Here is a 12,787-nt window from a genome sequence, read left to right as displayed (position 1 = left end):
CAAGGGAAAATCGAGAATGTACTGTACAGTCCTGATGTACCGTATAATTTGTTATCAGTATACAAGATGCAGCAAGTAGGATACTCAGTCAATTTCAGTAAACCTGGAGTGATAGTAAGCCGAAATGGTAAGACGGTAATGACTGGTAAGCCGAAGAACAATCTATTTACTCTGGAATTTTCGGTAAGTAAAAGCTTCATCAATTATTCAAATAATGCGTCTAATTCCGAATACAAATTATGGCATTAGCGATTAGGCCATATAGGAAAAGATGAGTTTAATAAAATAAGAAATAAGCAATTAGTGGATGACGTAGAAAGGGTGAGTGAAATAATATCTGACAATTATTTATGTGAAGCTTGTATTAACGGTAAACAAGCGCGACTATCATTTGATAAATTTAAGAACAAAGATTACATAGAAAGACCATTATTTAATATACATTTAGATGTTTGTGGTCCTATTACGCCATCTGCGATAAATAATAAAAATTATTTTGTATTGTTTGTTGATGAATTCACTCATTATTGTGTAACTTATTTAATGAGAAATAAATCCGATGTATTTACGATGTTTAAAGATTATGTAGCGAAGAGTGAATCTAGGTTTAATTTAAAAATAGTAAATCTATATACTGATAATGGTAGAGAGTATTTATCTAATGAGATGAAGGATTATTGTATACAAAAAGGTATCAGTTATCATCTCACAGTACCACGAACTCCACAATTAAATGGTGTATCTGAGAGGATGGTCAGGACCATCACAGAGAAAGCGCGAACAATGATATCTCGTGCAAAATTAGATAAAGTATTTTGGGGTGATGCAGTTTTAACTGCAACTTATCTCATTAATATGACACCAACAAAATCATTGAATGCGAATAAAACACCATATGAAATGTGGTATTATAAGAAACCACAGTTAAAATACCTGAAGGTTTTCGGTTCAACCGTATATGCGCATGTTAAAACCAGTAAAAATAAATTTGATGAAAAGTCATCAAAGGGAATACTGGTAGGTTACGAACCAAATGGATATAGAGTGTATGAACTGGAGAATGATAAATATGTGGTAGTAAGAGATGTAATTGTAGATGAGACAAATTTTATTGAGTCAAGACCCAAAATAAAAGTACTTGGTGAGGTCGATTCAGGTAAAAAAACTGTAGTCCCTAACGATGCGTTAAACTCAGTAGACGACCTAAGTACCAGACTTGACAACAATAAGACGGATAGTAATGGTAGTATTGAAAATTCACACAATACAGTACCTCAACTTAATGACACACAGACAGACAGTATTGAGAAACAAACCGATAATTCTTCATCTCAAGACAGTGTAGAACTTAGGCGGAGTAATAGACTCAAGGGTCGTAGCCAAACTTCATATGATGAAGATGATACGTTTTTTGATTATTTGCTGTGTGCACAATCCATTGTATGTCCTGTTCCTAATTCATATGAGGAAATTAAGAATAGGAATGATGCTAAACAATAGCAGAAAGCAATTAATAATGAATTAAATTCTTTGTTGATAAACAAAACTTGGACTTTAGTACCAAAACCAAGTGATACAAATATTGTAGATTGCAAATGGATATTTACAATAAAGAACGATGAGTTCGGGAATCCATTAAAGTATAAAGCTCGTTTAGTTGCCAGAGGTTTTAGTCAAAAATATCTTGTAGATTATAATGAAACTTTTGCTCCGGTTGCAAGAATTCCGACCTTTAGATTTTTGATAGCCTTTTCAAATCAACATGGTTTGTTAGCCCACCAAATGGATGTCAAAACTGCGTTTTTGAATGGTGAGTTAAAGGAGGAAATATATATGCGGGTACCTGAGGGTGTAAAAAGTGAGGACAACCAAGTTTGTAAACTAAACAAAGCATTATATGGCTTGAAAGAAGCTGCCAGATGTTGGTTTGAATTATTTGAAAAGACTCTTTTAGAAAAAGGTTTTACAAATTCTTATGGAGATCGGTGCATGTACATACTGAATAGAGGAGATGTTTCTGAAAATATTTATGTTGTGTTATATGTGGATGATCTTGTGATGTGTACTGCTGATGAAGATACAATGCAGAATTTTAAAATTCATTTAATGAATAAATTTTTGATGGTTTATTTAAAGGAGGTAAAATTCTTTTTAGGCATTAGAGTTACTAGACAAAATAATATCACAACACTAGATCGAAGCACATATATTAAAACAGTATTACAAAAATTTAATATGGCAGGTTGTAACCCTGTAAGTACACCGTTAGAATGTAATTTGGATTATGAGGCATTGGAATCCGATGAGAAGTACGATGCTCCGTGTCGAAGTCTCATTGGATGTCTAATATATTTAATGGTATGTACAAGACCCGATCTAACTTTAACTTTAAGCTTACTGAGCAGATATATGAACAAAAATGATCGAGAACTTTGGCAATGTTTAAAACGAGTGCTCAGATATTTACAAGGTACTATAAATCTAAAATTAAAATATGTACAAGGAACATATAATAACATATTTACAGGGCACGTTGACTGTAATTGGGGAGGAAATGATAATCCTGAGTTAGAATATAAAAGAAAAAGTACAACGAGTTACTTATTTAGGTTGTATGATAGATGTACAATATGTTGGAACACAAAAAGGCAGGCATCTGTGGCAGGTTCATCTACAGAGGCTGAATATATGGCTCTGTATGAAGCTGTCAAAGAGGCAATATGGTTGAAAACTTCAGCAGCAGGTATAAACCTGGAAACTAAAGAACCTATCTTAATATATGAAGATAACACTGGATGTATTAGCATCGCTAATAATACAACAAGCCACAAAAGATCCAAACATATTGACATCAAATATCATTTCTCTCGGGATCAATGTGAGAAAAAGGTTATAATTATTAAACATATTCCAACAGATCAGCAGATTGCAGACTTGCTGACCAAGCCACTACCAAAGTTTAGATTCCTGGAGTTAAGGGCGAAGATGGCATTGGAAGATGGATTAGTAAATATTAAGTAATATCTAGATGCAATATTATTATTGTAATTTTTTTGGTTTTATGATCTGATAAGGTTTTTCTGGGTTTCTCTTATCGTAAAGACAGATGTCGGATCATTATGTACACGGTTAGTAACAACCGTCCCAGACAAAGAGTAAACGAAAGGTATGTCGATCATGAATCAAAAGTATTGTATTCGACTTTTATTTTAAGTTATCATATATATATTATAATTTTCATTAATATTGTGAATCGTAAAAGAGATTAACTTTTGAGGGGGCGTGTTGAAATATTGAGTTCGTCTACGAAAGTTTCTCTCTTTTGAGATATTATATTTCTCATGTTTAAGTTTTGTTTTACTTGTTTTAAAAGTGAGAGTTTTCACTTTCTTGCAACATCTGGTAAATACATTGTCAGCCCTGTAGCGATTGCTTTTATGGTTTTCTGGAAGTGAGGATGGGAGCACTCGAACAGAGCCATAGAACCAGGTATAATTTTGAGCATGGTATAGACCCTTAAAATATACATTTTTAACAATACAGCTGCATTGGTATGGCTCCAAGGAGTCAGTTCACTCTGATCCTTCAGTTTGTCAAGACATACCTCCGATACTCTATTTTTAATAAAGTAACAATCTTCCTATAAGAAATCTTCAATTAAATGATAAAATCAATCACACCAACATCCATAATCCCAACAGTACACTTTAAATCCTTGAACGAGGATCCATTGGAGGGCAAGTCTGGTGCCAGCAGCCGCGGTAATTCCAGCTCCGAAGGCGTATATTGAATTTGTTGCGGTTAAAAAGCTCGTAGTTGAATCTGTGTCCCACGCTGTCGGTTCACCGCTTGCGGTGTCTAGCTGGCATGATTGTGGGACGTCCTACCGGTGGGCTTAGCCCTCCGGGGCGGCCCAACTAATATCCCATCGCGGTGCTCTTCACTGAGTGTGGAGGTGGGCCGGTGCGTTTACTTCGAACAAATTAGAGTGCTTGAAGAAGGCTATTTTCGCCTGAATACTGTGTGCATGGAATAATGGAATGGGACCTCGGTTCTATTTTGTTAGTGTTCGGAACCCCGAGGTGATGTTTAATAGGGACGGATGGGGGCATTCGTATTGCGACGTGAGAGGTGAAATTCTTGGATCGTCGCAAGACGGACAGAAGCGAAAGCATTTGCCAAAAATGTTTTCTTCAATCAAGAACGAAAGTTAGAGGTTTGAAGGCGATCAGATACCGCCCTAGTTCTAACCATAAACGATGCCAGCTAGCGATCCGCCGAAGTTCCTCCGATCACTCGGCGGGCAGCTTCCGGGAAACAAAAGCTTTTGGGTTCCGGGGGAAGTATGGTTGCAAAGCTGAAACTTAAAGGAATTGACGGAAGGGCACCACCAGGAGTGGAGCCTGCGGCTTAATTTGACTCAACACGGGAAACCTCACCAGGCCCGGACACCGGAAGGATTGGCAGATTGAGAGCTCTTTCTTAATTCGGTGGGTGGTGGTGCCTGGCCGTTCTTAGTTGGTGGAGCGATTTGTCTGGTTGATTCCGATAACGAACGAGACTCTAGCCTGCTGAAGAGGCGTACCTTCCGGTATCTCGAAGGCCCCCGGTCTCGGTCGGGCGGTTTTTACCACCGGCGTAGAAATAAACCTTCTCAGAGGGACAGGCGGCTTCTAGCCGAACGGGATTGAGCATAAACAGGTCTGTGATGCCCTTAGATGTTCTGGGCCGCACGCGCGCTACACTCAAGAAATCAGCGTGTCTTCCCTGGCCGAAAGGCCCGGGTGACCCGCTGATCCTCCTTCGTGCTAGGGATTGGGGCTCGCAGTTATTTCCCATGAACGAGGAATTCCCAGTAAACGCAAGTCGTAAGCTCGCGTTGATTACGTCCCTGCCCTTTGTACACACCGCTCGTCGCTACTACCGATTGAATGATTTAGTGAGGTGTTCAGACTGGTACGCGGCAATGTCTCGGCATTGCTGATGTTGCCAGGAAGATGACCAAACTTGATTATTTAAAGAAAGTAAGAATCGTAACAAGGTTTCCGTAGGTGAAACTGCGGAAGGATTATTAACGTTTCGTACTGCCGAAGCAGCGATTCGTAAGCGCGCGGGGCTGTCTTGCCGCGAGAGCGGCGTGTACGCCCGCGTGTCGCGAACAAAATTTCACAAAACTTTGAACGACGTAACGGTCGGGCCAGTGACCGCGGCGCGCAACACAATCGTCGTGACAACGAACGTGGTGCTGACGCCGGATCCGATGGGTCCGGCATTCGCTGCGGTGGCTACGAGCGCCGTCGCCGGGTAAAACCGCCCGACGACCGACTCGCGCCAAGGCGTCGACCCGTCGCGCCGCGTCTAGCGCGGAGCAGCGGCGGGTCGTTTGCGCCTCCGGCCGACTCGGTGCCGGAAGGGGACCGCTCCGCGGTCCGCCTCGACTCGTTTGACCCGGTGAGGTCGTACGAGAGAGACGTGCGAAGCTGGTCTTGGCACTTCTTCGCGAGCAGCCCATCTGCGCCCGGGTGTCTCGGTGCAACGCCGTTTCACCCCGGACGCAGGCCGCAAACGCGATAGGCTTCAAAGAGAATTTTTGCCCGTACGAGGAAGCTCGCGGCAGCGTCAAGGCCCGGGACTCGCTGACGCGGCCCACTGCCGTCCGCCGTCAATCATTTGCATTGCGAGCCGATCGAGTCCGGGCTGGTTCATTCCGGCAGACGACCCGTGAACTCGAGGCGACGTAGGCTATTGAACTATTGCACCAACGAAATTTAACGCGCGGCGCGCGTTCCTTCCCGCGCGCAACTGCGCAAGGGCTGACGCACGCGGCGCCGTGCTCACCACCACAGAAAGCCAGTAGCAACCGTAATTTCAGCATTTTTAATGCGAAATTCACATATGTGATTACCCTAAACGGTGGATCACTTGGCTGGTGGGACGATGAAGAACGCAGCTGATTGCTCGTCAACTTGTGAACTGCAGGACACATGAACATCGACATTTCGAACGCACATTGCGGTCCACGGATATAATTCCCGGACCACGCCTGGCTAAGGGTCGTTCAACAACGACAGACTGCTCCGTCGGCAACGGTACTGCGGAAACCCCCTTGGGGAAACAGCACACCGTGCCTTCGCAAGCGAAAGGCTGGGCTTTCGCAGCCCGTGTCGCGCGGCAACGGGTCTTGTCGCCTCAAACGAACACGTATGTCACGGTCACGACGCGTCGCCGCAGATCGCGGGGTCGAGCTGTCGCTGCCGTTCGTCACGTTCCGGTGCTAGCGATAGTCGAGAAAACAAACGAATTCGGCACGGTGACACACAGACCAATGGTCCGCGCGGTCAGTCCGCCGCTCATGCTAAGAAGTTCCGTCCACGTTTCGTTGCTGGGGGCTCTCGAGTCTCCCGTACGGAGGGCGTTCACGGTCGTTTCCGTGGCTCAAACGTATGAAAAATACGTCTTCCTCGTCCGTGTCGACAGTGCTGTTCTTGAACGAACGACCGTCGCCGACGATGGACTCGCAATCTTACGACGACCGCAGAGCAGGCGAGACTACCCGCTGAATTTAGGCATATTACTTAGCGGAGGAAATGAAACTAACTAGCATTTCCCTAGTAGCGGTGAGCGAACAGGAAACTGCCCAACACTGAATCACGCGTTTCGGCCGCCGGGAAATGTAGTGTTCGGGAGGATCGACTCATCCCGGGGCGTCGGCCCGCGTCCAAGTCCATCTTGAATGGGGCCACTCACCCGCAGAGGGTTCCAGGCCCGTAGTGACCGGGACGCGCTATAGACGGATCTCTCCTCAGAGTCGGATTGCTTCAGAGTGCAGCTCGAAGTGGGCGGTTAACTCCATCTAAGGCTAAATATGACCACGACACCGATAGCGAACAAGTACCGTGAGGGAAAGTTGAAAAGAACTTTTGTTCAGAGAGATGGCAGAAAGATATGGATCATCGACGTTGGATCCGCGAATTAGTGATGAGAACGAGTGTGAATGAAACGAAAGTGATGTTGAGATGGAGAGAGATAATGAATACCGATAAACGAGATTTTTATTGGTTTCAATAAGGCGATACAAACCGTATCGCAAGAGAACGTTACAGATAGTGATGATTTTACAGAGCGAGAGAACACATAGATTATACACATATATGATTTCGAGATAGTAGACAATACATGAGATACAGCTGATAGGTTTTGAGTCGCGACACGGGCAAGAGGCGAGATTTGACGCAGAGACGGCAAGTAAACATTGCACGCGAGTGTGCGTACATGTGCGAGGTCGATTTTGAGTGTCGCGAAACATACATTCAACTATCCGATACTTTGCCGAAACATACCGCCCGCTTCGCTATCGGTAACGATCGCGAAATTAGATTATGCCGCCCGCCGTGCGTTATTCAATCTTAGAGTCAATAATTGTCTTAAGAGGACACTAGAAGCACACACAATTTTACGATTGGACTTTTTAACACAGAGGATTTTGTTTTAACGGTCACAACGCGAACGAGACCGTCGGTTCCCAGATGCACTTCGATCACTCTCGCGAGGGGCCACACAGATTGAGGTAGATTTTCGTTTTTTACGAGAACGTTGGATCCGATTTTGATGTTTCCGTGATGAGTTTGCCATTTCATAGGGTTTTGGAAGGACTGAAGATACTCCGTACTCTATCGTTTCCAAAAATGCTCCAGCATTTGACGCGAGTGTTGCTAATGCGATAGATGTTGAACTGGCACCTCGATGAGTGACGGCTCAGGAATTGTGTTCAATGCTGAGCCGACGAGAAAGTGTCCTGAAGTCAAGGCACTTGAATCCCGTGGATCGTCCGAGATAGCGCAAGGAGGTCGAGAGTTGAGCGTGGCTTCTTCTTGCGTGAGGAACGTCGCGAATTGCTCGAACGTTTAAGTAGCTTTTCCGATGACTCGTTTCAGGTGAAATTTGACCGATTTCACTCTGGCTTCCCATTTTCTACCGAAATAAGGCGCGGAGGGAGGATTAAACCGCCACTGAGTTCCGTGTCATGCGAGGATGTTTGCGATTCCTGAGAACTCCTTTGACGATGCAGCGAGAAGACGGCGAAGTTCTGAGTCTGCGTCGACGAGATTCGTTCCACAATCGCTTGCGATTGAGGCACAAATTCCTCGTCGAGATGTGAAGCGTTTATACGCCGCGATGAATGCCTCCGTCGTGTAGTCCGAAACTAGCTCGAGATGCACAGCCGAGGCCGTAAAGCAGATGAAGATGACGATATATCCCTTGCATGATTTCGCTCCTCTTCCGTGGGAGGCTCGAATCGAGAATGGACCACCGTAGTCAACGCCAGAGTAAAGAAACGGCCTTGATTGCGTGACTCAAAACTGAGGAAGTTGGCCCATCTGTTGGCTGCTGAGAGTGTCGCGATGAGGCGCACAAGGAACGCAACGATGTATGAACATGAGGATCGGTACTCTTCCTCCCAGGATCCAGTACCGCTGTCGGATTGTGGCGAGAGTGAGTTGCGGACCTCCGTGAAGCGTCACCCGATGATGATGATCGATGATTAGTGTGAAGAACGATGATTCGCGAGGCAAGATGAACAGGTGTTTTTCGTCATACGAAAGCAATGAGTGATTCAGTCGACCACCGACTCTGAGGAATCCGTTCGAATCGATAAACAGCGTGAGTCGCGATAGTGGATGCCTTCAAGTGAGACTTAAGCTTGTCTCGATTATGGCGAATTTCTTTTGCGAAGTACGCCTGCTGGGTCACCTTGGTCCAAAACAGTTGGGCGTCGCTCAATTCGAGAGTAGAGATCGGTCCGACAGTGATAGACGTGTTTACGTGATTCGATGTCGTCTTCTCGAGGAACCGATTTGCTGCGCGTTTACACAATGATGTGACTTTGAGGAGAGTCGATGGTTTTGAGTAGCGATCGACTAGATCCCAGATTTGTAGCGGCTTAGCTGTTGCGATGTGCGTCGACAGCCCTTTTCTTTCCTCGAGATGAATGTTTTCTTCCGGTCGCGGAGATGAGGATGGACAATTGACAGAATGCTTCGAGAGCCAGGATGGTCCGAAGGTCAAAAGTTCTGATTTTTGAAGTTGCTCCGGAAATGCACCACGAGACGCAAGATCAGCGGGGTTTCCAGAACCCGAGATGTGATACTAACGAGCGCGCGCGAACTCTTAGATTTCCGTTACGCGATCACGAACGAATTCCTTTCATTGCGATGGGTGGCTTTTGATCCACGCGAGCGCGACTGTGGAATCCGTCCACAGATAAACCGGGGTGTTTTCGAAATTAAGAGTCTTTTCCACATGACACAACAACCGGACGAGAAGATTCGCACCACAGAGTTCGAGACAAGGAATTGTCACCTTTTTTAGCGGCACTACTTCAGTTTTCGCGGACACTAGTGAAACGCGCACTTCGTGAGTGTTGATATACGTTGGCGCGTAGATCACTACGCCTCACGCACTTTGTGAGGCGTCCGCGAAACCGTGGATCTCCATCCCGAGAGATGCTGAACTTAACCCGATCTATCGTGGGATGGTGATAGCTGAGATGCCTTAAAGATCTTGTAGAAACTCGATCCATCGCGAGGACAAGGAAGCTGAGAGCAGCTCGTCTCAGTCGAAACCGAGTGCCCACAATTGCTGCATGAAGATTTCGGCTCTGATCGTGATCAGCGAGAGCCATCCGAGAGGATCAAAGAGCTGCGCGGTTTGTGAGAGAACTTCTCGTTTCGTGAAATTGTCCCGAGTTTGATGAATTTGCGCGGAGAACGCTAACGCGTCGATGTCTGGTCTCCACGCAAGACCGAGAGCCCGAAAGAATGGACTTTGATCGAGATTCAGATGCATCGCGATCTCTTGATTTTCGAGAAATGTCAACGAGAGTTTCTGGGTGCCTTGAAGTCCATTGTTGAAATTCAAAGCCGCCCGCCTTGAGCAATTGATTGAGTTCGTTGATTTTCTCGCGACCTTGATCAACGTCCTTTGCTCCTGAGAGGATGTCGTCGACGTACGTGTTCTCGAGAATGACCTGGCTCGCAAAGGGATACTGCTTATCTTTGTCCTGAACAAGTTGATGAAGAACACGGATCGCGAGATACGGAGCGCTTGCAAGACCATTCGTTACCGTGGCCAGTTGATATTCTTCAATCGGTAGCTCTGGTTCTTCCCTCCAGAGGATTCGCTGAAAATCTTGGTCATCATTGTGGACCAAAATTTGTCGGTACATCTTGACGATGTCTGATGAGAACGCGACTGGATATTGTCGCCAGCGTAAGAGATCGTCCACGAGGTCGGTTTGCACTTTTGCTTTGATTGTTATTGAGAGAGAGTCCGAGGTTGGTTTTTTGAGACCCGTCGAACACGACACTCAACTTTGTTGTGGAACTGCTGTCGCGAACTACACCGTGATGGGGAAGATAAAACACGCAGGGATTGTCTTCAGGTGAATTGATAGCGCGACGCATGTGCCCGAGTTCACGATATTCACGAAAGAAGCTCGAGTAAGCCTCCTTGAGTTTCGCGTCGCTGTCGAACCGTTTCTCCAAACGAAGGAGCATTTGATGCGCGGGATTCCGCGAGTTGCCGAGCTCTACCGAATTGTCCTTGAGCGGCAGCCGAACTACGTAACGACCCGACGCAGTTCGAGAAACCGTTTCGCGAAAGTGTTGCTCACAACGCTCTTCTTCGGAAGTCAGTACTAAAGGTTTCGACACTTCGTCTGGCTTCCAAAACTTCTGCACGAGATCGAGCAGTTCGTGATTGAGGGAGCATTGGAAGCCTTGGACTGCACCATACGAGGGTCTTGCTGCTTCCGCTGAAACGCAGCCGGAGAAGACCCAACCGAACTGAGTTTCTTGCGCGATTGGTGTTCCTGGTGCTCCTCTTCGAACTCCTTGACCAATGATGTTGCTGTAGGTGTCAGCTCCGAGAATTACATTGATTTGACTGGGATGTGCAAAGCTTGGATCCGCGAGGTTGAGTCCTCGTAGATGAGGCCAGTTTTCGACGAGAAGTCGAAATGAGGGTAGATACGATGTGAGTCGTGGATGCACGAGTGCCTCCACCTGACACGAGAACGAGGTGTGAGCACGAGATTAGAGTTGCAATGTCGCGATGCCGCAAGTCACTGCCGATTGATGAGCTCCGACGCCAATGATCGGTATCGTCGCTTGATGCCGACGTAGTCGCAATTGTTGCGCTAGCGACTCCGTGACGAATGAACTTTTGGATCCTTGATCGAGTAGAGCGCGAGCGATGATTCTTTCTCCGGTCTCTGGATTAAAGGCGATCAATTGCACTGTGGCGAAAAGAACCGGAGAGCGCTTGATTATTGTAGGCTGAGCTGAGTGGTTGCTTCCCTGAGAGGCGCTTTTCGAGATCGGTGCGTTCCGCACTGCGGGTTGCGCTACTGCGGCCTGTCCTTGAGATGTGCCGCGGTTGGCAGCTGTCGAGATTGAGGAAGAGTTTCGATGCAGCAAGGAATGATGTCGACCGTTGCACACGCGACACGTTTTGTTGGATCGACAGTCCTTCTGCTGATGTGGACCGCGACAATTGAAGCGAAGCTTTTTCGCAGAAACCACTTCCCTTCTTTGATCCAGAGATTTGTCGCGAAAGGTCGAACAGAACGCGATGTAGTGGTTGCCTTTGCAACAAGCACACGACTGTTCCTTTGATTGCGTTGTATATGACCCTGTCGTCTGAAGATTTGACCTTCCTTGCGATGAGTGCGGTTTCGACGTCGCGATTTGATTATGAGCATGAGCTTGCTTCACGGCTTCCAGGGTGTGGATGCGACCGCCGAGAAACGCCTTGAGCTCCGCAAAAGTGGGGGGCTCGAGTTTCTCGCTAACACTTCTCTCCCACTCTTCGAGAGATGCTGGGTCGAGCTTGCGAATCGTCATGTGCACGATGATGTGATCCCCTAATTTTTCGGGACTATCGAGAAGTTCGAGCGCTTCAATAGCTTCGCAAGTGTTGCTGTGCAAGCTCTTTAGTTCCGATGATGATTTTTTTGTAACACGAGGAATCGCAAAAAGTATCGCGAGATGAGGATCAGTCAGAAGCCGCTTGTTTTCGTATTGTGAGACGAGAGTTTCCCAAGCTCGAGGGAAGTTTTTTGCGGTGAGAGAAATGTTTTTGATAAGTTGTAACGGTTCATCGGTCACACTGGTTTTGAGGTAGTGCAGCTTTTCCACTTCCGAAAGTTGCGAATTTTCGCGAACCATCGACGAGAAGAGGTCGTGAAACGGCTTCCATTCTGAGCAGTTGCCCGCGAAAGTGGGCAGTTCGATACGCGGTAACCGTTTTGATGATCCTCCTGCTGGTGCGTCTTGAGGAGCTGCAGCGGCTTGCGCGGTTGCTGCAGGCGCAGGCTTTAGCGATCCGAGAAGATCAAGCATCACTCCTTCGCCACTCAAGAAGTGCTCTTCACACAGTCCGTAATGATCTTTCGCGAAGTACGAAAGCTTTTTAATCGGGTCGAGTTGATTACCTTTCGCTGCGAACTTGATCTCGCTGATCTTTTCGTGATTGTCTTGGAACTTATTCCAACTTGAATTTAAAGCATCAAGCCGCGACTTCACCTGCCCGTAAGTGATATTTGCCCCGCCGAGCTTGCGCAGAATGTCGACGGCACGAGATATGCGCCAAATGTAGTCGTTTTGACGTTCGATATGTTCTCCGATCGACATGTTGATGTACGAGAGGATTTAAACCCACGCGACGAACTGAGTTTTCACGAACGAGATACGCACACAGTGATAACAGGGCGTCGCGATACACACTT

General features: G+C 46.4%; 1 protein-coding gene and 1 pseudogene across 1 annotated transcript; one reads left to right on the top strand and one right to left on the bottom strand.

The window, feature by feature from the left end:
- The first annotated feature begins 5,902 nt into the window (after positions 1-5,902).
- Positions 5,903-6,057, top strand: LOC124218327 (5.8S ribosomal RNA; annotated as a pseudogene).
- A 4,139-nt stretch (positions 6,058-10,196) lies between these two features.
- LOC138190780 (uncharacterized) lies at positions 10,197-12,692 on the bottom strand. The gene is made up of 2 exons (XM_069135084.1): positions 11,127-12,692; positions 10,197-11,063 (listed from the first exon to the last, which is right to left on the bottom strand). Exons 1-2 carry the CDS (start codon positions 12,690-12,692, stop codon positions 10,197-10,199), a joined length of 2,433 nt encoding a protein of 810 aa, XP_068991185.1.
- Between the last annotated feature and the right edge of the window lie 95 nt (positions 12,693-12,787).

This window comes from Neodiprion pinetum, chromosome 4 (assembly GCF_021155775.2).
Source record: "Neodiprion pinetum isolate iyNeoPine1 chromosome 4, iyNeoPine1.2, whole genome shotgun sequence".
Classification (NCBI taxonomy): Eukaryota; Metazoa; Arthropoda; class Insecta; order Hymenoptera; family Diprionidae; genus Neodiprion; species Neodiprion pinetum.
This window is presented reverse-complemented; position numbering and strand designations above follow the sequence as displayed.